Source organism: Plutella xylostella, chromosome 16 (assembly GCF_932276165.1).
Source record: "Plutella xylostella chromosome 16, ilPluXylo3.1, whole genome shotgun sequence".
Taxonomy (NCBI): domain Eukaryota; kingdom Metazoa; phylum Arthropoda; class Insecta; order Lepidoptera; family Plutellidae; genus Plutella; species Plutella xylostella.
In genome coordinates this window covers 7,748,706-7,769,447 of record NC_063996.1, presented here as the reverse complement: position 1 = coordinate 7,769,447, position 20,742 = coordinate 7,748,706, and the positions used below count along the sequence as shown (strand labels likewise).

The window sequence follows — 20,742 nt, the reverse complement described above, 5'->3', positions numbered from 1 at the left end:
AATCGTCGCTTTAAATGATAAACGCACTAGCTAGACTCTCTAATCTGTGCTATGCACCACACATGTGCTATGGTCCGCTCCTACAAGCGCATGGACTTACGGTGTTTTTAATGTCGTGCGGATTTGATAACGTACGCGGGATTGCGCGTCATGTTCCGGCGACCCGCGCCGCGTGCATATTCCACGCATCGTATTAAATACTCGTATGAAAAGAACTTATAGGTGACACGCGTGCTGGGAAAATCTCGCGTGCGTGATCAAATCCGCTCGACATTAAAAACACCCTAGGCTAATTAAAATACTAAAATGTTAAGTTTAAGTCTGAGATTTAAATAAAATATTTTATTAAGAAAACAGGCTTTATTATACAAAAAAAAACATAATTAAAATGCATGAATCAAATAGTTACTTTCTTTGTCTGTTCTAGTTATTACAACTGGAATTGCTTTATTGTTGCTGTGTTTCCTTCTTCCTGAACGGGTGCCGTTTTCTGCAATGAAAATAGTAATTTTTATTTTATAATATTTGTTTTAGAAAGTCTCTATAGGAGGTAGGTACCTACTCAACAAAACCGAAGTTTGAAACCGTAAAAATGTGTAAGATCTAACAGAGCCTATGTCCAGCAGCAAACGGTTGTTGGGTGATAATGATGAAGACACTAATTTTATTTTAGTCCATCCATTTAGCATTTTTAGCTATAAGTGGTCACATTTAGACCTACACTTTGGCACAACAGTCCAATTTTGTTGCCGACAAAGCTAACTTTGCAACAGAAACAAGGGCCAACACCTAAAAAGTTTATTAACGAAACAAATGTGTTGTAATTTCTGATACCTAAGTCCGAACGCCGAACGTTGTTAATATACTTCGGCTTAATTTTATAAATCTATCTTACCTTATTTTATAAGGCTATCTCTTGCAAAGTTAGTTTTGTCTGACTCTAGCGGTCATGAGCTCCTTCCGCTTACACTCTCAGCTAATACAGCACGGGGTGAAAGACCCGACATCACGACAAGACGTGACAAAAGTTTTCCGTCGCTCGCACTCGAGGCCACGCGATGTGACTGAGGCGACGCCAAAGTTTTGTCACGTCTTGACTATTATCCCCATCCTAGGCTACCAGTGCATGAGTTAGTTATGAACTTACGCGGGTATAGTGAGCGAGTAGATGCCGAACTTGGTGTTGGGCTCGTCGAGGTGCAGCACCGCCTCAACGTACTCACGGTCCGCGGGCGCGGCCGGCGTCTCGAACACCTGGTTCAGCACGTAGTCTTCCACGCAACTGGAATAGGTTAGGTAATAGGTGAAGACGGCGAAAAAGAAAGTAGGTAATCAAAGCCGATACCGTATATTTCTATGATATACGCATCAGGCATCCTCTCTACTTCCGAAATGGGACGCCTGCGACTTAGATCTTCTCTTTTTCTTCTGTCAACCAGTAGAACGCGAACGTTACGTTTATGTGCTGAGACTGAGACCATGAGACGTTTGTGCGACGTTTTGTGTTCAAGCCCTAAGGTGAATAGGAGGTTAATCGTTTAGTTATGAACGTAAATAGCAACGCCTAGTAGAAATTTTTGTAATGGTCTTTCCGAAGGCTGGTGATGTTAGACTATAGTTAGACTTATATTTAGCGAACATCACACTCACTAAGCGCAAGGCGTATACGGCATCAGCTTCTCCAGTGGGTTCGGCTTCAGCGGCACCACCACGGGGTCACCCACGGGCTTGACGGCCACGGTGACGGAGGAGGTGCGCTTGGCTGCTGCGACGGAGGCGCGGCGCGCGCGGGGCGAGGGGGGCGGCGGCTGCGGAGAGTGGAGGGTTTAGATTGGTCGAAGATAGATATCTATGAAAAGCTAGGTTTTGTGGTGGTGGATGCGAGGAGGGTAGCGGCCGCGGGGACTTTGAAAGAGGGTTAAGGCTACACACAACAGTTTGTATGTTGTACAGTCATGCAGATCCATAAGTAGACTAGTAACTTATTCCTTTTCAAACAGACACATTGTGTTTTATTCATTCATTTATATTGAAATTGGTTTCACATGGTTCCAAATTGTAAAGTGACTTGTGAGGTTGACCGTACTGAAGTTGTGATCATGGAGAGGGTTAAGTCCAGAGGTAGACGTTATTGTCTCATGATGATGATTGCAGGTGATGGTGAATCTACTGAGGAAGATCCATCAGGAAGCCCATGAACAGTATAAGCAACGCGGCTGTAAGACAGCAGTGTTACCTTGGCAGTCGTATGCACCACTTCAATGAGCCCCTTGACTTCCACCTCCAGGATCCCGAGGAAGCGGTCCACGTTCCAGCGCGTCACCTGCTTGTGCGGCCCGAGCAGCGCCAGCAGCGGCGTCAGGTCACATTTGGCCATTCTGTAGAGGACATTATAAGCTAGCAATAGTTACGTTGGTAATATTGATGTATTGACACACACAACAACAGCTGTCAAAGATCAGTAGGTAACAGGTAGGCAAGTGACACCGTCACCGATTCTGAAGCACCGCACTAAAACAAATAAATATAGCGTAAAAATCAATCCAGCCAAACGCGAGGTAATTGCGAACAAACCTATATTACATTGATACATACATACAGGTCAAACTGAGGTCACAGGTCCTCTTTTCGAAGCCGGTTAAAAATATCCAAAATCTCAAAGTCACAACAGTTAGTCCTCTCACAGTCGCAACCATGCAATCATCCAGATAGCCACCTACCTGACCAGCTCATCAATTCCCGCCAGCGCTTTAGCAATGGTGACGTCAGCGGCCTTGTTGCTCTCCCTCATGGCTGCGGTCCGCGCGGAGGACTCCTCCACCTGCAGCCGCAGTTCCTCCAGCCGACGAGCCTGCTTGGCCTCGCGACCCTCGTTTATGTCGCGTTGGTCCACTGGAAGGATAATTATGTATACAGGGTGTTGCAAAAGTGGTATACTAAGCCAGCATACCTACAGCTTCCAACGGTTTTATGCGGTAAGTCACATCTGGTCTACCATTGCTGGATACTTTGGCGTCTCCCAAGGAACGAACACTCTGTCCTCGGACTCCTCGGCCGTCCTCATACAATAACTACCGTTTCTAAGATAATCTCGGTTCGGAATCCTTGCTTACTTCGTGGTTCGCTGATAATAAGATAAGACCCTATAACCTGGCTGTAGGATTGGGTATACAAATGTAAGGTACGGTTTTACTAACTGATGGTTCGTCTGATCGCATCAAGTTCTTTCCTGATCACGATGGACTCTTGCAGCAGTTCACAGAGCAGCAGGAAACACGAGAAGTTCTCAATCTCCATGCGATCGAATGTGGAGATTATTTCAGATACTGACGATGTACCGGCGTATTGCTGTAAACATCATGGAAGCATACACTACTTAGCTAGGTACTAAGATTGCTAAATCAGAATAGAGCACACCAATTACCAGGTCAGCCATTCTCAGCCACACGCATATAAAGTCATTCATTGTCACGCAACAATAATAATGAACAACCACCCGTTCTTTGAAAACTAGGTAGGTGATAATATATTTATAGTGACCTGAAGCTCTCGACAACTCGGTCATAAACTGCAGTCTGACAACAGGAATCCATGGAGAAAGGGCTATTAGTAAACATTTTGGATTCCATATTGGCAATGATTGGCACACACCAAGAGGTTGAGAAATTGACAATTTAGGCTCTGAATCTTACAAATATAGCCTCCAGCAGCGCGTCGTGTCTCGCAATCTCCTCTTCGCACCTCCTGATCTCCTCCAACCTCCTGAGCTCCTCCTTCTCATCAGCCTCGCAGATCCTCTTGGTCCCCTTCACTCGCAGGAACTCTTCCAGCTTGGCCAGGTGGTTCATCTCTCCTTCGTACGATTGCATTTCCTGGGTGAAAGGAATGAATGAATAGTTAATAGGTATTAGGTAGTTACATGAACATATTAGTTGGCACACCTACCTATGGCTACGTAAGGACTCCTTTAGAGTTACAGGTGGAACCAGCCAAATCGATTGATTTGAAAAGAAAGGTAAAAGGCCCATGTGGAGACCGCTGCTAATAGATCTGCGTCTTTTTTATTTTAGTTCCACAAAGTTTTGAAGGTATCTTCCCGAAACACTCATCAGGTAATCGTCCTGCCGAAGCAAAAACTATTGTTGCTGAATCCTTTGGTCCTTGGCTAAATTAGTTTTTCAATAAGCAGTAGGTACTTTATAGATAAACAATAGAAGCCAACGCACAGAAATATCCTTATTGAGCTGGAACAGTCCCTTCCACTTGAGCGCGTCGAGCTTGCGGCAGGCCTCGTCGCGGTCGCCGAAGGTGGCGGCGGCGATCTCCAGCAGGTCCATCATGTACTCCTTGCCCCGGACCAGCTTGCCGATGGTGCGGTTCCACTGTGTGTTGAAGTCGTTTCTGGTGGAAAAGCCATGGATAATAAGCTGAAACTAAAAATATTCAGTCCTAAAATGTCAGAGCGAAACATGGAAGTGGGTTGTTAGAGAGAAGACAAAATATCATGTCAATATCCAAAATAACTCATGAATGTTGATTTAGTAAGTGATAGAGGTATAACGTCAAGATGGAGGCACCTACCTGGAGTCTAATAAGCTATACCGTGGAGCACACCTGACCGCATGAGTCATATACGCGGAAAATTTTCAGGGTTACAATCTTATCTACCGCAGAGCGGCACATGCTCAACGCTCATGTCTACGATTTGTATGGGAATATAGAACAGTAAAACTGAAACTTCAGAATATTTAAGAGAGCACCTTCTCACTCACCTCTCCACCAAGAGTCTGTTGATCTCCTGCCGAACCTGCGCGTTGTCCGCGTTGACGACGCAGAACCGCTTCACGGCGAGGTCCAGCCGGTTCTCCATGCGCCGGAGACGCTGGTTCGCGCTCTCTATCATCGCTAGCTCCTGGTGTGGAATTAATGTTAATACTCGTCCAATCAACGGCTTGTAATAACACCCAGTGCTCGGCCAAGGACACTGTCTCGGCCAGTCGGCCAGTCGGCCACTCTACTCTATAGGTGTAATAATCACGGGTATAATAATATAGATAGGTAAGTAGTACACAGCTTATCGGAGGCGCGAGCATAGGATTCGATACTATTTTCGAATCTACACGAAGGGTCGCTTTTACCAAACGCTAAACGTATTTAAATCAAATTTTAAATACATTTTGTACTAACTGACAGACGTATGACAGGCTACTAAATACGTTTAGCGTTTGGTGAAATTCCACCTAACATGGAAAAAACAAATGCCACTTTTGGAACTAACAAATTTGCCTTACATTTTGACAGTGACATTTGACGATACGCAACGTAAACGGAGGTTTCGAATCCTGTGCTCGGGCAACAGGAAAGGATGAACGAAGGATAAGTGGGCATTTGGAGCGAGTTAGCAGACCAATTGCGACATATCACGCAGCAATGGCGTTGCGTGGTTTTGACACCATACCACTCGCATGCCGAGTGTTCCAAATAGTCTATTCTGCACATTAGACAAATTACGGGGTCCCTATCATCGGTATCAGGTTCCTAGCACTGCAAGATTGAATCACACCAAGCTGCATAACCACCAATTTACCAACCTACCTGTGGACTAACAAACAAAAGCCAACTCACATCAGCGCCAGTAGGCACGACTTTAACCAGCTCTATCAGCTGCTTCTGCGCCAGGTAGTTGAGGCAGTCCAGCTCGTCCAACTGGGCCCTCTCGTCCCGAAGCGTGGCGTGGAGCTGCTCGTAGCGAGAGACCCCGGCCGCCGTGCCTTGCTGAGTGCGGGCGTCGAGGGTCTTGTGCATGCCTTTTTTGGACATCTGTCAGGGGTGTTTAGGTGTTAGTGTTAGGGCTTTTGCCGTTTTGTTTTGTTTCTTGTATTCCTTTTGTGCTTTGTAACTTTGACAGTTAACCGGTAGTGGTTGGAATTGGAGAGCCGAGGAAAGCCGAACGTTACGAATTCTGGTGGCCATTGCTGATAATTATTATTATGATGACGCATAATTAGTTACGATGAGGTAGAAATGGGGTGTCGACTTGCGAAAGATTTCTGCTAATGACTGGATGAGGAATACTATAGATCGCATCCAGTGGCGTGCATTGGGAGGGGTCTACGTCCAGCAGTGGACTGCTATGGCCGATGATTATGATCAATGATGATGAGAATGTAAAACAAACATCTCACGTTGATACACAGCAGTATCTCCTTCATCTCGTCGGCGAGCAGTTTGAGCTGCTTCTGCTGCGGCGCCAGCTGCGGCGCGCCGCTCGCGCGCTGAGCCACGCTGCAACGGGGCGCTAGCTTCTTGAACTGGAGGTGAAGAGAGAGAGATGACGGGCGAGGGGTTAACAGGTAAGTTGAGAGTGTACCTTTTAGCTACTGGGTATTGTTTAGGCTTATAGTTAGTGTAGCCACAAGGCAAGAAGCTAAAATTGTATTTTTTTTAACTTCCTATAATACGTGCCAAATACTTAGCAGTTAGCATTTAAAATTTGCAAGCTGAAATGGCAGTGGGCCGGCCATAGGTATATGTCGAAGAACCGATGACCGGTCGGTGGGGCAAACGAGTAGGAGCGGTGGTGGAGCAAGCGTACCGTGGGATGCCCACCAGCCCGCTGGAACAACGACCTTAGACCGGTAGCCGAAAGGGGTTGGACGAAGAGTGTTGTGGAGCACTTTGGGCCGCATTTCGCTGAGTTGCAGAAAGGAACTTTAAGCTAATGTCGGCATTAAATATATTGCTGTCTTGCTTTACTTAGTATACAGACAGAAAGAGAAAGTCCAGCAGTGCACGATGGTCACTAGACCCTTACCATCCTAACAGCATTGCTGAGCTCAGCCTCAGGGTCAGGTGGAGGCTTCTGCTCCGGAGGTGGCTTGACAGGGCCCATCTTCACTGCAGACTCTTCAGCTTTATGACAATCAGGCTTAGGTTGAAGATAATGTAAAAAATATAACAAAAATAGTTACAAACAAAATTATATGATTTCAAACTTTTAAAGAAGAGTCACTTTGACAGGATTTGTATTGACAGCATGTTCAGCATGTTGGCAGATGAGAAGATCGTTATTTTTTCTCTATGCAGAAGATTATGTCAATGTTACGAGCAATATCGTGTAAAAAGTTTTGGTAGACTGAAAAAGTTAAACAAGTGACTATAGCGTATTTGAAATTCTCGTAGAGTATTGCCTACAATTTGAAAATTTTCAGGGGGTGGTGTTGAAGAGGTGTTGAATAACTGTAGAAAAGTTCCATTCATTGAGTATGAGAGGGTACACCCGAGTCCGCGTTATTCTATGGTCCCATTAGGTAGGTACGGTAGGTAACTAGGTATTAAAAATCAGACATTAATTTAATTATTTATTTATTAAATTTGATTTCACAAACAACTTAACAGTAGGTATGCAATTAAGGTATCTAAAAGTAAGTAAGTAGTCATGATTTAGATCTTATCTAAAAATCCGAACTTAGATAAAATTCAAGTGATGAGATATTTTGGAAAATAGAACCACTGATGAACAATTTTATTAATATAAGGTTTTTTTTGTAATTGTATGTAAGTACCTATAGGCACATCGACTTAAATAGGTAAGTATTTATACCTAAATGTAGGTATGTAGTTGTAAGTTTGTGCTGCATAGAAAATTAAATTGCTTAGTTATTTCTTTAAAAAGCTCATAAAAATACGGGTTAAGTACTCAGTTTTTGCGATAATTAAAAACAAAATTCAGTCTTAAAAATAAATTAGTTCCAATTAAATTCCAATTAAAATCTTACACATTTGCATCTTAAAATTATCACTTAAAAACTATATTTTTATATTTTGACTGTGCCCGAATATTTACACAAATATCTTATATTTATTATACAATAATAATTAACTAATAATATTAATATTAAATATTTATCTATTAAAACGTAGGTAGGTACATAAGTTGTACGTAACTCTTACTACTTAAATAAAATTGTTTAAGTACATCTCTCTTATTTAGATCACAATTAAATTTCAAGTTTCATTTCATAGTTACTGGTGGTGTCCCAAAGAACAGAAATCTCTGTAAATGTTTAAAAAAATGGAAAATTATATTGATGTATTTTATGTACTTAGGTAAGTAACAGATGATGATATTTTTTTTAAATCTTTGAACCCTACATATAATGTTAAAATGTAGGGATAGATCTGATGTCTGGTGATATACATATAGGTATATGTATAGGTCGGTATCCACCTATCGGTTTCGTACGTATCGGACCAAACGGATTTTTAAGAATGTATGGAGAAATGGCGTCGGCATTGTCGATGAAGTGTACGCACTTGTATGAATTTCTATTCAACGAATACTGAATGCGATGCGGCCGTTGCGTAGGATGCCGAAAAGTGGACGCTTACCGTAGCATATCAGTACATAGCCCACGTAAAAAAGGGATACAATGTATGTTTTCAGATTTTTCAGGACATCAAACCAGTAAATAGCTATTAAATAAAACAGTGTTTAACAATGACACTACTATTGAAGGCACTCATTTGAAGGCCAGTGTTAAAGGCACAGTTAAATATTGATTTTACATTATTATGTTATTTATTATTTAAGGTTTCTTTTAGATTAGATAATTATGTAAAACTAATGTTGATATAGGTATTATTAGATATGTGTTAGGCATCTGCAATATCTACCTTTAAAATACTACGCAACTTCACTAAGAAATGTCCTAGGTAATAATTTAAGTTGGTACTCTTGGAATGTATAAAAAATTGTAAGGTGGACTTATGTAAACTATATTTTCAAGTAAGTAGGTATATAGTACATACATATGCTCAGCAAACGACTGTAATCCCCAATGGGGTATTCATTAATTTATTACCTATCTCACATTCTAATGTAAAATACAGTGCACCATTTAAATTATACTTTAAGGTACATTTTATCACTTTTCTATTGAAATATTCCAATTAAACAAAGCAATAATCTCTAAGTAATTGTTTTTAAAGTTAGTACTAATAGGTATAATGTATTGAGCTGGATCAATAAAATATTATGAACGATTAAATGATAAACTGAGTACAATGTTGCAATGTCGACGATATAAAATATTTACATAATAACGTTTAAAAATCTGTTGTACCAAGTTTGCCTTTCAATAATCGCTATTTTCCAATCTATTGGTAACATCAAAAATACAATGCCCAGAACAACATTTTTGAATTTTTACAATTAATTAATGCATCACAATGTCTAAAAGAGTGCTTAAAAGTATCATTCTATAAAAATACATTCCAAATTTCACAAAAAAATACGTGTAAAGTTAAAATCAACACTTTAAAAACTAAACTTACTATCACTGCTAACGTGTACACATCAAACGGTTTGATTACAATTAAAAGAACGCATCCAAAAACCAGAGCGAGCGTGAACGCATCCAAACACAAAATCAAAATGGCGGACGCGAATCTAGCCGTTGAATTCGAATTTAAAACGAGAAAAAGACTGAATGCGGCGGTAAAAGTTAACTGGTCGAATTGTTTTATTATAAATAGATACGTGAAGGTGGCGAGTGTTGCTATGTTAGGCGCTATGGCATTGGTTCGGGCCAATCGTTGGGTACAGCAGATCACCTCTGAAAAAATCCGAGGATCATGGAGGTGCGGGTCTTGGCGGGCTGCGACTCCGGCAGCTTCCGCCGCTTCTCCTGCGTCGTCAGCTTGTGCTTCATCTGCTCGTCTATCAGCTCCTGCATGTCCATCTGGAATTCAGAGAGATGGAGTTAGTTTCAAGTTGAAAGTCGTCGTGACAAAAACACACATTGCATATTTCAGTCCAGACAACCAACATCGAACTTTAACCATAAATGCTTCCAACACACGGCATCTAATGGACTGTGCGCCGATTTTTATAAGAGTTAGGTATTTAATAGTATATCCTGAGTGGATGTAGCCTGCTGGGAGGAATCAGGGGAGGCATGCTGTGCCAGACATTTGCCCATCCTCGCTGCAACCCCACCGCTATTGCTGGTGCCATACATTTGGCCTCTAGGTCCCGGCTACAACCCTGGTCCCTCTCATCACTCCACGCGGGTCTACACTTGACCTCTAGGTCCCTACAAGCCTCGTCTCTGCGCTTGACCTCTAGGTCCTCACTACAACCCTCTCTCACCTGCCACTGCTCCAGCTGCTGCCCGAGGTCCACCTTCTGCCGCACCGCCTCGTACAGCTGGCTGTTCGCCTGCATCAGCTCCACGCGGGTCTTCGCGAGCGCCACCTGGAACGAGACATTAGTGTGTGTTACTTAAATTGCAAGTAAAAAAACAGAATTCTGTGTTTTAGCCTGAAGTGCGGAAAGAAAAGGTTGTCACTGAGAGCTATTTGAAAAATGAATCTCTTACGATCGCATGTTTGTCGTTACTACTTGTGACTGATAAACTATATAAGTACCTTCTATACACAATTTAGTTTTTTTCAAATTGATGGTGCAAAAGTGGTACAGTACGCCGAAATAGACTTTTGACAATTCGTAAAACTTACGTAGCCATCAAAGCTTCTATATTTTAAAGGATTTAGAACAATAGTTGTCTAGAATTCCCTTTGGTCACCCACTTTCGATCTAACATAGTTATACCTTCTTAACAGCCTGTATTTTCCTTAAAAAAAACCCTTACCTCAGCGGTCTTCTTCCGCTCCATGGCCTCGTCTCGCTCCTGCCGGGCCCTGGTGACAGCCTCGTCGTTCTGAAGACTGCTGTAGTTGGCGTCTTTCAGCAGACGCGCCATATAGGTACCGTTTTAACACCATCTATTCTCCTCAATAACCCTTACCTCAGCGGTCTTCTTCCATCTGCCATAGACCGGTAGTATAGATAGAAGAACCATGGAGAAACCTTTGCCCAGCAGCCCACAAAAGATTCATTATAAAACCCTCACCTCAGCAGTCTTCTTCCTCTCCATGGCCTCGTCTCGCTCCTGCCGGGCGCGGGTCACAGCCTCGTCGTTCTGCAGACTGCTGTAGTTGGCATCGTTCAGCAGACGCGCGCGCTCGTCCAGCGCCGCTTGGAGCTCCACTTCTGCCACTGAGAGCTGTGGATTGAGGGGAAAAGGTGGTTAGAATGCTGAGGTTTTGAGTTGAAGGTCGTTTGTCCACTGCACGCCTTCACTGTCACTACATTTCATTTTCTAATCGTTATTGATAATCTAGACAGGATCCGATCGTAATTGTAAAAAGAAACCACCTTGGTCGTTTTCATTCAAGCACTAGACTAGACCACATAAAAAGCTGTTAGCTATAAACGAGATATCAACAAGTAGTGTGACATAAAAACCTGTGCGGAATCCAGAAAATGGCTCGTACATGTTGGAAGTGAGCTTCCGTTGCGAGGGTAATACTTTCTCGGAGGAAATGGGAAAGATGTTCGGACAGTTTTTATAATAGTTTAACAAGATCATCATTATCTTTAGCAGTACCACAACCAGTTTGTAGAGATTTGAAAACTGTTTTACTATAAATCGGTACATCTACACTCTTTTGAAAAGCTTCTTTTTCTTTATCCTTACGAGATGTCTCGCTATTGTTAAATACTTTCTTGTGTCTTTTTATTAACCTTAGGTCAACCCCTCACAATCATATCACCACAACGATTATTTTTAAATGAAACAAAAGCCACATTCGCGTCTTATCTATCACAAGCCACGGGCCCTGTTTCCCATACAAATGGCCCTCCATGTAATTATATCATTAGTTTTGTCTCCGTTCTCACATGTGCCTACATTTTTGTGTTTTTGCCTCTCCGGACTCAGTTTAATGGCTGCACCAATGGGTTGTTGCACGCTATGACCCGCTTTTCTTTTTTTACAGCTGCAACACCATGCCAGTGTTATGGCATTTGTGTTCTTGGTAATCGGTTTACAAACGATTGGGGGCAAAAAGTGGTGCCTGGTATAGTAGTAAAGCTTTCAGCGACACATTTATAATTAATAAGTTACGCTGTGAACTATATACAGGTATTAATAGGTAACTGTTTATTTCGCAGAGGAACTCAACAATAAATGCATCAACTTACACGACATGTGGAGATCAATTATCTATATAGCTATAGGGGAGTTTACACTTCGCAACACGCCTTTCCCTCTCCAAATAACATGATATAATAATGAGGTACAAATGTTCGCCTCACTTTCTGCTGCCGGCCAGTGGAACCGATGACCTGGCGATTCAGAGCGGGCGGTATCATCACGATTGATCGATTAATTAATTATTAACAATAATCGATTGAACATCGATACGAGCTTATCGGACGAGCGGTTTCTTTTCTTTGTCTCAGCATGATTGGACTTTGAGTTGATTTAATAATTTGAACCGCAGTTTGAAAGTATTAAATGTAAGTATTGTTTTTATTAATAAGACGCAAAATAAACATTTAAACAACATTTTGATTATAAAAAGTTTACAACGCCGTAAAGCCCTTTCTAGGTCCTTGACTGGTGGCATTTTCGTATGCGCTAAGTAATTCCGTCTAGAACCTAGACTAGGCTGCCTAGTGCCTAGGTCATTGACTCGCGCGTCACGTCTCATGACGTCACATAGGTCAGGCAATGCGGCTTTGTAATGTGGCATTTTGAGCACTATTGATCGAGGAACTAGTCTGTAAATCTAGGTTATTAAGGTAAGGTAGTAAGTTAGGAAACTTTAGATTGGTAGTATATAGTTGTGTATTGTAAAGGAAAAAAAGCACTATGGCCTTGAAATTTTGTTTTCATATAAAATGCGAATTCACTAAGTTTTTAATAGGTAAGTATCTGAAAACTAGACCATGAATAATGATAGGTATCATACAAAATACAGTCCTATCCATTCCATTTAAGGTTCGAGGTCAATGGGTTTTTGGCCATATCTCTCAGGGCAGACCAAATTGGACACAACTGTGGTCATTCATTTGGAAGGCTGTGAGGCGTGGGATGTGAGTGGGCTACCATCCATAACCGGATGAGAGAAAAAAAATATGGAATTATTAGCATGTCCTTTTAAATGAAGGACAAATAGTTGTAAGAAACTTTATACGGTATATATTATACCTATGTTTATAGTACAGTCCATCTATACAGTCATGAAAACAGAAATGGATCCTTACTTATCAATGTTTAATACCTAAGCCGATATTTAATCGATGGATTTTGATTTTTGTACCTCTAGTAGTTTTGTAAGTGCAATTAGTTAAAAAGAGATATCGATATTTAATTTTAACTCTAAAGTAAATAACTGAACATAGTAAAAAGTCTGTGCAATATCGCACTCTTTATTTTCACGACTTTAGAGATGGACTGCAGAAGGCGAAGATATTATACTTATCATTACCAATTAAACAAACTACTTTACTACCTAAGTACCTGCCTAATAACCTATTATTAAATCACTAGTAACTGATTTATTACATAAACCTAATTACCAGTTATAAATGGAGCAAAACATCTCTGATAAAATCTTTGTTATTATTGCTAATTGTATATCATCAGTGTTGGGTGAACGCTCTGAAGTGTTAGATCATAAACATAATGCTTGAACTAGGTGACTTGTTAGCAATACTTCTATACTGGACTGCTAATCTAGGATTGCAGGAACATGGTTTACGACTGATAACTACACTCACAGGCACATGTGACAACACATGAAAACTTACCAGTCAGAAAATCATCAGATTTTTCCTGAACGGAAAAGCTAGCTTAATGACGCCGTCTGCAATATTGAAGTGCATTTAAAAGCTCACCAGAATACTACCAACTAAAAACGTTAACATTTTATTAAAACTTTCTAATTAATGTCTAAAAAAATTGAGCCAATTTAGAGACAGAATTTTGTAAGTGGAACTGTTTCTTTGCACGTGAGTGTATATAGAAGCAGGTACTTAATTTCGAGAGTTAATGAGATCGTTGCTGCATAATTAAACATTACCTAAGCTCTAAGCTGATTGTCTGAGACTCTGTAATAACGCTGAAATCGTAAAGTTGGAAGAAGCAGGTGAACGGGATTCTTCTTGCGTGTCGGTGACAAACACTACAGATGGACTAGAGTTTGTCAACGCGATGAAAGGATTATTCATCAGTGAGATCAGCGCCAGTCGCTGACTGACAGGGTAGGCCGTATAAGTATATAAAGAATACGATTTGAACGTCCCTCGTACCCTGATTACACCTACAGAGTACAGCGGCCAAGAGAGTATCCTCGGCCGAGCACTCGGTTAATAGGTGTTACCAGCAGCCTTTACCCTTTCATACAGCCATCACTGACTTCCCTTTTCGTAAAAAACCGAAGGTTCCCCACTGAGCGACCAGCTGGAAGCCTCTGCCTGTGGCTGCGTGTCTAATGAATTAGCTAGAAGACCACACTCACGTATCAAGCTCCGTTGGAAGACAGTTTTCAATTTACTTTGGTCGCCAGTTACCGTAATGGCTTGCGTGGTTCTAACGGGGTCTCGAGGCTTCGCAAAGGTTAGACAGGAACGTGCCTCGCAGCTTATCGGGTATTTAGATTATTGTTTATATTTACTGTTGTTGAATTTGCTTTGTGTTTAAAATGTAGGTGTTACATAAGGTATACTATACTATACGCAAGGGAATCCTCTTGTAACATCAACATTTATAACTTTGGTTTGTCACGGAGTTTTTACTTCATAAATCCTAAACGCCATTTAGATGGGGTCTTCTTAGCATGTCGGTGACAAACACTAGAGCTGGACTGTTCATCACCGGGGCGAGGAGATGCAATGCATGCAACTACTGTCTGACTAGCTTATGTCAGACAGTTGACGATCGCTGGCTGCCCAAGGGCACCGAACGTCATTAAAGTAGGGGAAACTAAGGGCAAACAAGGGTGTTCTTCAAGAAGCACAAATTATTACAATTTCAACTGCAGCCTCGTTATATTTTATAGCTTGCTAAGCCATCGCCATACCGACTTCTTTGCCAACCGTTCGCGTGTCCATAAACATCAGCCGAAAAAGGTCGGAAACCTCTTTTACAACAATAAGCAGTAAAAGAGCAATATTCCGTGCGGTTGCCCGACACTGCAACTATTTGAGGGTAACTGCGATCGCAATAGCTTCACGATCAATAAAATGTCTATGGTCTTACGGTGTTGCCAGTGTATAGGTCACTTGACCCACTGGCCCCGTGCTTTACCAGTCTTGCTCTTATACAATGTAAAACGTGGTAGTCTTTTGTTACAGTTTGGTGCTTTTTTTTGGTGATGTAAAGGTATTGATAACGAGACACGATCGATCAATAGCCGTCAGATGTTTAACAGGATTATGTTAGTAAAATTACTATTTGAAATATTATGTACAACTTACTGGTTATTTAATAGTTCCGGAAGTAGGTAATGAACGTAATAAGTTAAACTATAAGTAACGCACCACTAGTAGCTGTCTGGATAGATTATCTAGATCTAGACATTTCAATAGACAGCAGCAAGACCTAATCGAGTAAAGAACAAAGTTGTGTAGTGTAAATAATCAGATATTCCTGCATAAAAACCTTTAAGACGATCGCACGTTCTAGCTACCTAAATCTTCTAAAGACCTCGGTACAAAAACAAAAAGCCTTTAGGTCCTGTTCAGTGCGACGCGGATGAGTCTATGACCGAGTCCTGAAAGCCCTTAAACTTGAAAAAAAAAACCAACTAACCTTAGAAGACAGCTCAGCAATGATCTCATTCTTCTCATCAATCTGCCGTTCCCTCTCCATGGCGCGCCGCGCGTGCGCCGCTATAGAATCCCGCACGCGGCTGCCCTCCAACGCGGCGTGGGCTGCCACCGCGTCGTGGCAGGCGGCGAGCAGGGCCCCGCGGCGCAGGCAGGGTTCGTCGCCGTCCAGGGAGGTCAGGCTTAGGTCTGAGTGGAGACCTGTAGGAAGGAGGACATTAGATTCAAATAACAGAACATTTACTTATATGTATAGATAGGCCTCCGGAGGTCATTCTTAACAACTTATATTTTAACGTAGAATTTGCGACAAAAAACGAGACTGCAAAGGTTGCTATGTTACCTAGGTAAGTAAGTAGGTACGGTCAGGTGCAGATAGACCTGACCCCCCTCTCATACTAACAATGCTTCTGAGGGGGGTCAGGTTTATCTGCCCCTTACTGTACCTTTAGATACTTTGTGCTCTTCCATTCGTTAATTCGTATTAAGGTGGATGTAAGAAACATTGTACAGATAATATGTATGTAAATATTAATGTTCTAGTCTTTGGCTATGCTAAAATATGCAATCTTGCCAGCAGTACCTTATATATGTACTTTTCTGCCAACTTCAAAACAATACAATGGTGCGAATCCTCTCAAAATCTCGGCGAGGTGGTAAAGCCATTAGAGATCTCAAAGATTGCTCTATCACAGCCACAATGGTCTATTACCTAGATGATGGACAAAGGGCCATTAAGTGTACCTTTGTATTTTGCATAGAACATTGCCCAATAGATTGATGTAACACGTTCACGAGACCTTATATTTACGGACTTAGATTCTGCTATAACCTAGATGTAATCTATAAGCTAAAATGAAGTAAGTAAATGGCTGCTGAGTTAGTTTACCTCATAGTCTGTAGTGTGTCCCAGTGCTGGGCATAGGCCTCCTAATGAATGGACAACCGTTCCCGATCCAGAACCTCTTATGTCCCTTCCGACAAAAACTATGGAGGTCGTCCCACCATCTCCGTCTGGGTCTTTGGCAACATTTATTAATATAATTATAATCCTTTCTGATTTTCCTACAAGGATCATCATAGGAGGAGACTTCCAAATGCATCTATATTACATATATTAAATTTTATAGTACCAATTGGCTATAGGTACTTACACTGTTTCATTTAATAGAAATCAATAAATAAACTACAACTGCTACTTTAAAATTAGTTCCACTTCAGAAGCAAAATGGATACTTTAACGAGCGATCAATGACCCAGAACCACTCATAATGCACCGCCAAACTTATTGCATTATAGCAATGCAATCCTGTAACACTACTCGACTTGCGGTGGACTGGTTATGTCACAAATTACGTTTACATCGCGCCTTGGACTAGCAAGCCGCAGAATGTCCTTGGGAGTTGAGTTTCAATGGAATGTAAAAAGAAGTAGACACTGCCACAGCATGAATGGAAATTGGTCGTTTTGAAGTTGTGACAGATTGTGTCAAGGTCGAAGCTAAAGTGAACGAAAGAATTGGTTCAATTATTGCTAATGATAATGAGGATGACAAGACTGCGTAAGTGCATGAAGCAATCGCAAAGCGATTTGACCACATGGGTACCCTTTAAGTGTATAATAAGATACAAGTGGTAAGATGCAAGGTGCCTAGAATTAGTAATATCTGATTATACAGTGTATTGTTTGTCGGACCCGACAAACTTTAAGGGTGGATTCTACGAGTAATTTCATCGAGAAAAAAACCCCGTAGAATCTACCCTTAAAGTTTGTCGGGTTCGAAAATCAACACACTGTATACCTAAATAGGGATACATTTTAAAGCCTGAGCGGAATGTTAACAACAACATCATCCTAAGACAATCGATAAATGACTCATAAAAACCACCTCGCAAAAACAAAAGAAATCTAGCAATAATAATCAGCTCAATGAAGCAGGAAGCATCACATGTTTCTCAATCATGTCCAAGAGCCAACGTAATCAGACGTAGAAGCATCTACAGATGATTTTTTGCTTTGTAAACCAGTTAAATACTAGTAGCAGCTAAATGTGTAACAGTTGATTGGTCAAAAAGGCAATGGACCTTTTATAACACTTTAGGAAATGCGTGAAGACACTAAATTATTATGTGTGTCTGTTGTTTCTTTTTGCATAAATTTGTTAAGTTGTGTTCTACAAATTGTTTAACATTATGTTGTTAGTTGTGGTCTAACAAATGTTATGGTGAATTACCTAAGTACCTCTTTACCTCGTTAAGCTAGTGCAGGTAAGAATTATAGTCTAGAATTAATCTGTCCAACTGAGACTAATAACATAATAGCCCACGCCCGAACTTCTAGGTCCACTAAACAACATTCTCCAGATTGATCCAGATCGATTAGTCCTGGTCTTCGACTCGAATATAACAGTTACTCGATATTGGTAATCGATTCATAATGATCGTTAAGAATGCCAGCAAGCAGGTTGCGTAAGCAGTGTTTGCAATATTGTAGTGTTACTGACGCGGTTCCTCTTTGCAGTTTGATGTGCATGGCGAATGGGGAAAATGACGGGTATATTGTTCTAACTGCCTCGTTGGTCGATACAAGTTAGAACAGATATGGCTGCTAGGAGTCTCCCTGAATGAAGTAGGTATCATCTGTATCTTGAAATACTTATTGTAGGTACGTCTAGTGCACCCTGTGCAGCCAGCGATTAAAACGGAATTTGACTGGCTAATCAATCCTTTCCCCACTGCGACAAATATCTGCTCAAGTCTTTGTCACCGATACACAAGAAGACAGTGTAGCCCGTAGTGGCTGAGTAAGGATATCTGAGGTCATAGTAAGCTCCATCGGATTGCCAATAGTTAATGCTGATGGCTGATGGGTATGAGGTCCATCTGATAGGCTCAGATATTAGACGAGGAGTTACTAACCGTAATCGTTTAAAGATATAGAAAAGATTTTATTAAAGAATATAATCTGTAAAAGTTGATGTTTCACTCCGAAAGTAAGTTTTTCCGATATTGGAAAACGCCTAACCCACTCTTATTGTTGAAGAGAATATTTTTTTGTAACGATTCAATCATCCACGCATATCAAACCAATATCCATGACAACAGTCTGTGGGTGTAACGAGAAATCATCGCCATTTCATAACTACTTATTATGCTGTTTTGTGTCTGATCTCATTAGAAGAAGTGTTAAATCTTTGAATTAGCAAGTGATCACAATCGTTTTTGTGTTTTGCAAGCATATCAGATTTTAGCAATGAAGTAGTGCTGCTATTTCTGCACAAAAAAATGAGGTCAAGGAATTTAATCGCTTCATAGGTAATTAGCTTAATTAAACTTTAAGGCAAAAAACTTTTTCGAATAATCGTCCAAACGTCCCAACAGCACTTGTGTGTATGCCTGATATTGGTGCGGACTGCGGTTATTTGACTTTCATAGAATGGACATAAAACTATACACCTACCAACATACCTAAAACGACAAGTCAATTTTTGGCACAAAAACCTTTGTCCACGCAACTACAGTCAGTCCATGGGAAAGTGACCGTTTGACGGATCGAGAGTGAAAGTCAATGTCATTGCGAAGTTCTTGTTGTCATTATTATCTCGGTGTTTTGTCGAGATAATCTGTGGCCGAGCGTGTCATATAATGATGTCCACAGACACCACAGTCGTTCCGCGTTTATAGTGCCACAATCTTATCTGTTCCGGTGGTCAAAATGTGTACTAACGAGACGTCATTGTCAAACGTCATTTCATACTCTGTGCGTTATTTGAGTTGTCAATTTCTGCGAAGAGGCTGACGCTACGTTATTTAATTTGTTTTGTGATTTTCTGGGTGTAATAATGCCAAAAGCGCTGAAAAGTGATGCAAGAAAAGAAATACTAGATATATTGGCTTTTATGCAGGAAGAATAACGTATTCAGGCGCCTTTAATTCCGTTAGAAAAATTGGAAGAACGAGTTGCAGCGGCTACAGGTTAGTGTTGCCAAAAATATAACGAATAATTTTACCCATATACTCACATGTAATTTTATTAATATTTCCCCGAGAGACCCGTACCCCAGCAGTGGGGACGGGATGGGTCGTGATGAAAGTATATAATCTTTATTTTTCTTTGATTACAGGTGTGAGTGAAGTTGCGTACCTATACCTTAGGCAGTATACCAAGAAGAATTTCTCGCACCTGCAGCGATTTTAGACGAAATAATGATGATTAATGACATCTTCTTCTTCCACTACGAGTATCAAGGGTTGGCTGGAAGAAATTGATTTTTGGCAATTAGCCTTTGTACATTGTCTGAATTTCATTTAATTTTATGCTCTTGTTTCTTGTTACTTAAGAAAATGAAAAAAAGTGTTCATAAATAAATAAATAATAATTAAGTACAATACTTTTCTATCTCGTTATTCCCACGACCCACAGATATCATTATAAAATCTAGATTTAATGTATTATATCAGAACATAATCAGAACTAATTTTGTTTCTGTTCGCCGTGAACAATTTTTTTATACAACAAATGTCGTTTGATATATTATATCCTCTTTCATTTACTATCGACCCTATATTTTGATTTATCTATACTTATGAATGTACCTAATTATAAAAATAGGTAATAGCAGAAATGAGTTGTCGTTTAAACCAGAAATAGGCAAAATTTAATCGATGGCATCACTGGATTCAATCACTGCGACGTCGCCACCGGAACAGATAAGATTGTGGCACTATAGACCACTGTTATTTGAAAATGATCTTAGAGCTGACAGATTTAGAAGTCAAAGTTGATGAAGAGGAACGGAATTCAAGGGCATTATTAGTAATTACCCAGGTACGTCTTGCAAAAGACCTCAAATTATGTTGTCATCTGCAAATGGTGGTTGAAGCGTTTAGTAAGAAAGGGAAATCTAAAGGGTCTTCTAATTTTGTTGCTTATTAAGAAATTCAAGGTACGTGACTATAATTTGGACAGTAGCAGGCAGTATACAAATGACTTATGTCCAAGTTCCAAAATTACTAGTTCTTAGCATGGTGACCCTGGGTAAGTATCACCGTTGTCATGGA

The 20,742-nt window shown here is 40.8% G+C and overlaps 2 protein-coding genes across 2 annotated transcripts in view; both read right to left on the bottom strand.

The window, feature by feature from the left end:
* Positions 1-345: 345 nt before the first annotated feature.
* Positions 346-7,009, bottom strand: LOC125488434. Its single transcript, XM_048626348.1, has 12 exons — positions 6,815-7,009; positions 6,186-6,311; positions 5,626-5,820; positions 4,773-4,912; positions 4,227-4,401; positions 3,693-3,872; positions 3,198-3,348; positions 2,721-2,892; positions 2,237-2,378; positions 1,651-1,808; positions 1,148-1,282; positions 346-490 (listed from the first exon to the last, which is right to left on the bottom strand). The coding sequence occupies exons 1-12, from the start codon at positions 6,890-6,892 to the stop codon at positions 448-450; spliced, it is 1,695 nt and encodes a 564-aa protein (XP_048482305.1). The 5' UTR covers positions 6,893-7,009; the 3' UTR covers positions 346-447.
* A 2,146-nt stretch (positions 7,010-9,155) lies between these two features.
* The window catches only part of LOC105381862 (bicaudal D-related protein homolog), an 84,658-nt gene continuing 73,071 nt past the window's right edge, over positions 9,156-20,742 (bottom strand). Inside the window, exons 7-10 of the mRNA XM_038118882.2 lie at positions 15,666-15,883; positions 10,917-11,069; positions 10,154-10,258; positions 9,156-9,743 (exon numbers count right to left, since the gene is read on the bottom strand). Coding sequence (XP_037974810.2) covers positions 9,612-9,743; positions 10,154-10,258; positions 10,917-11,069; positions 15,666-15,883 — 608 coding nt within the window. The 3' untranslated portion in view covers positions 9,156-9,611. The remainder of the gene's footprint in view (positions 9,744-10,153; positions 10,259-10,916; positions 11,070-15,665; positions 15,884-20,742) is intronic.

Bases quoted from the DNA above. Each gene is read 5' to 3' on its own strand.
- LOC125488434 (XM_048626348.1), bottom strand. From the start codon at position 6,892: ATGGGCCCTGTCAAGCCACCTCCGGAGCAGAAGCCTCCACCTGACCCT. The intron at 4,913-5,625 runs GTGAGTTGGCTT...ATTCCACACCAG, and splicing joins TCGTGCCTACTGGCGCTGAT to GAGCTAGCGATGATAGAGAG. The intron at 1,283-1,650 runs GTGAGTGTGATG...AACCTATTCCAG, and splicing joins CCGTATACGCCTTGCGCTTA to TTGCGTGGAAGACTACGTGC.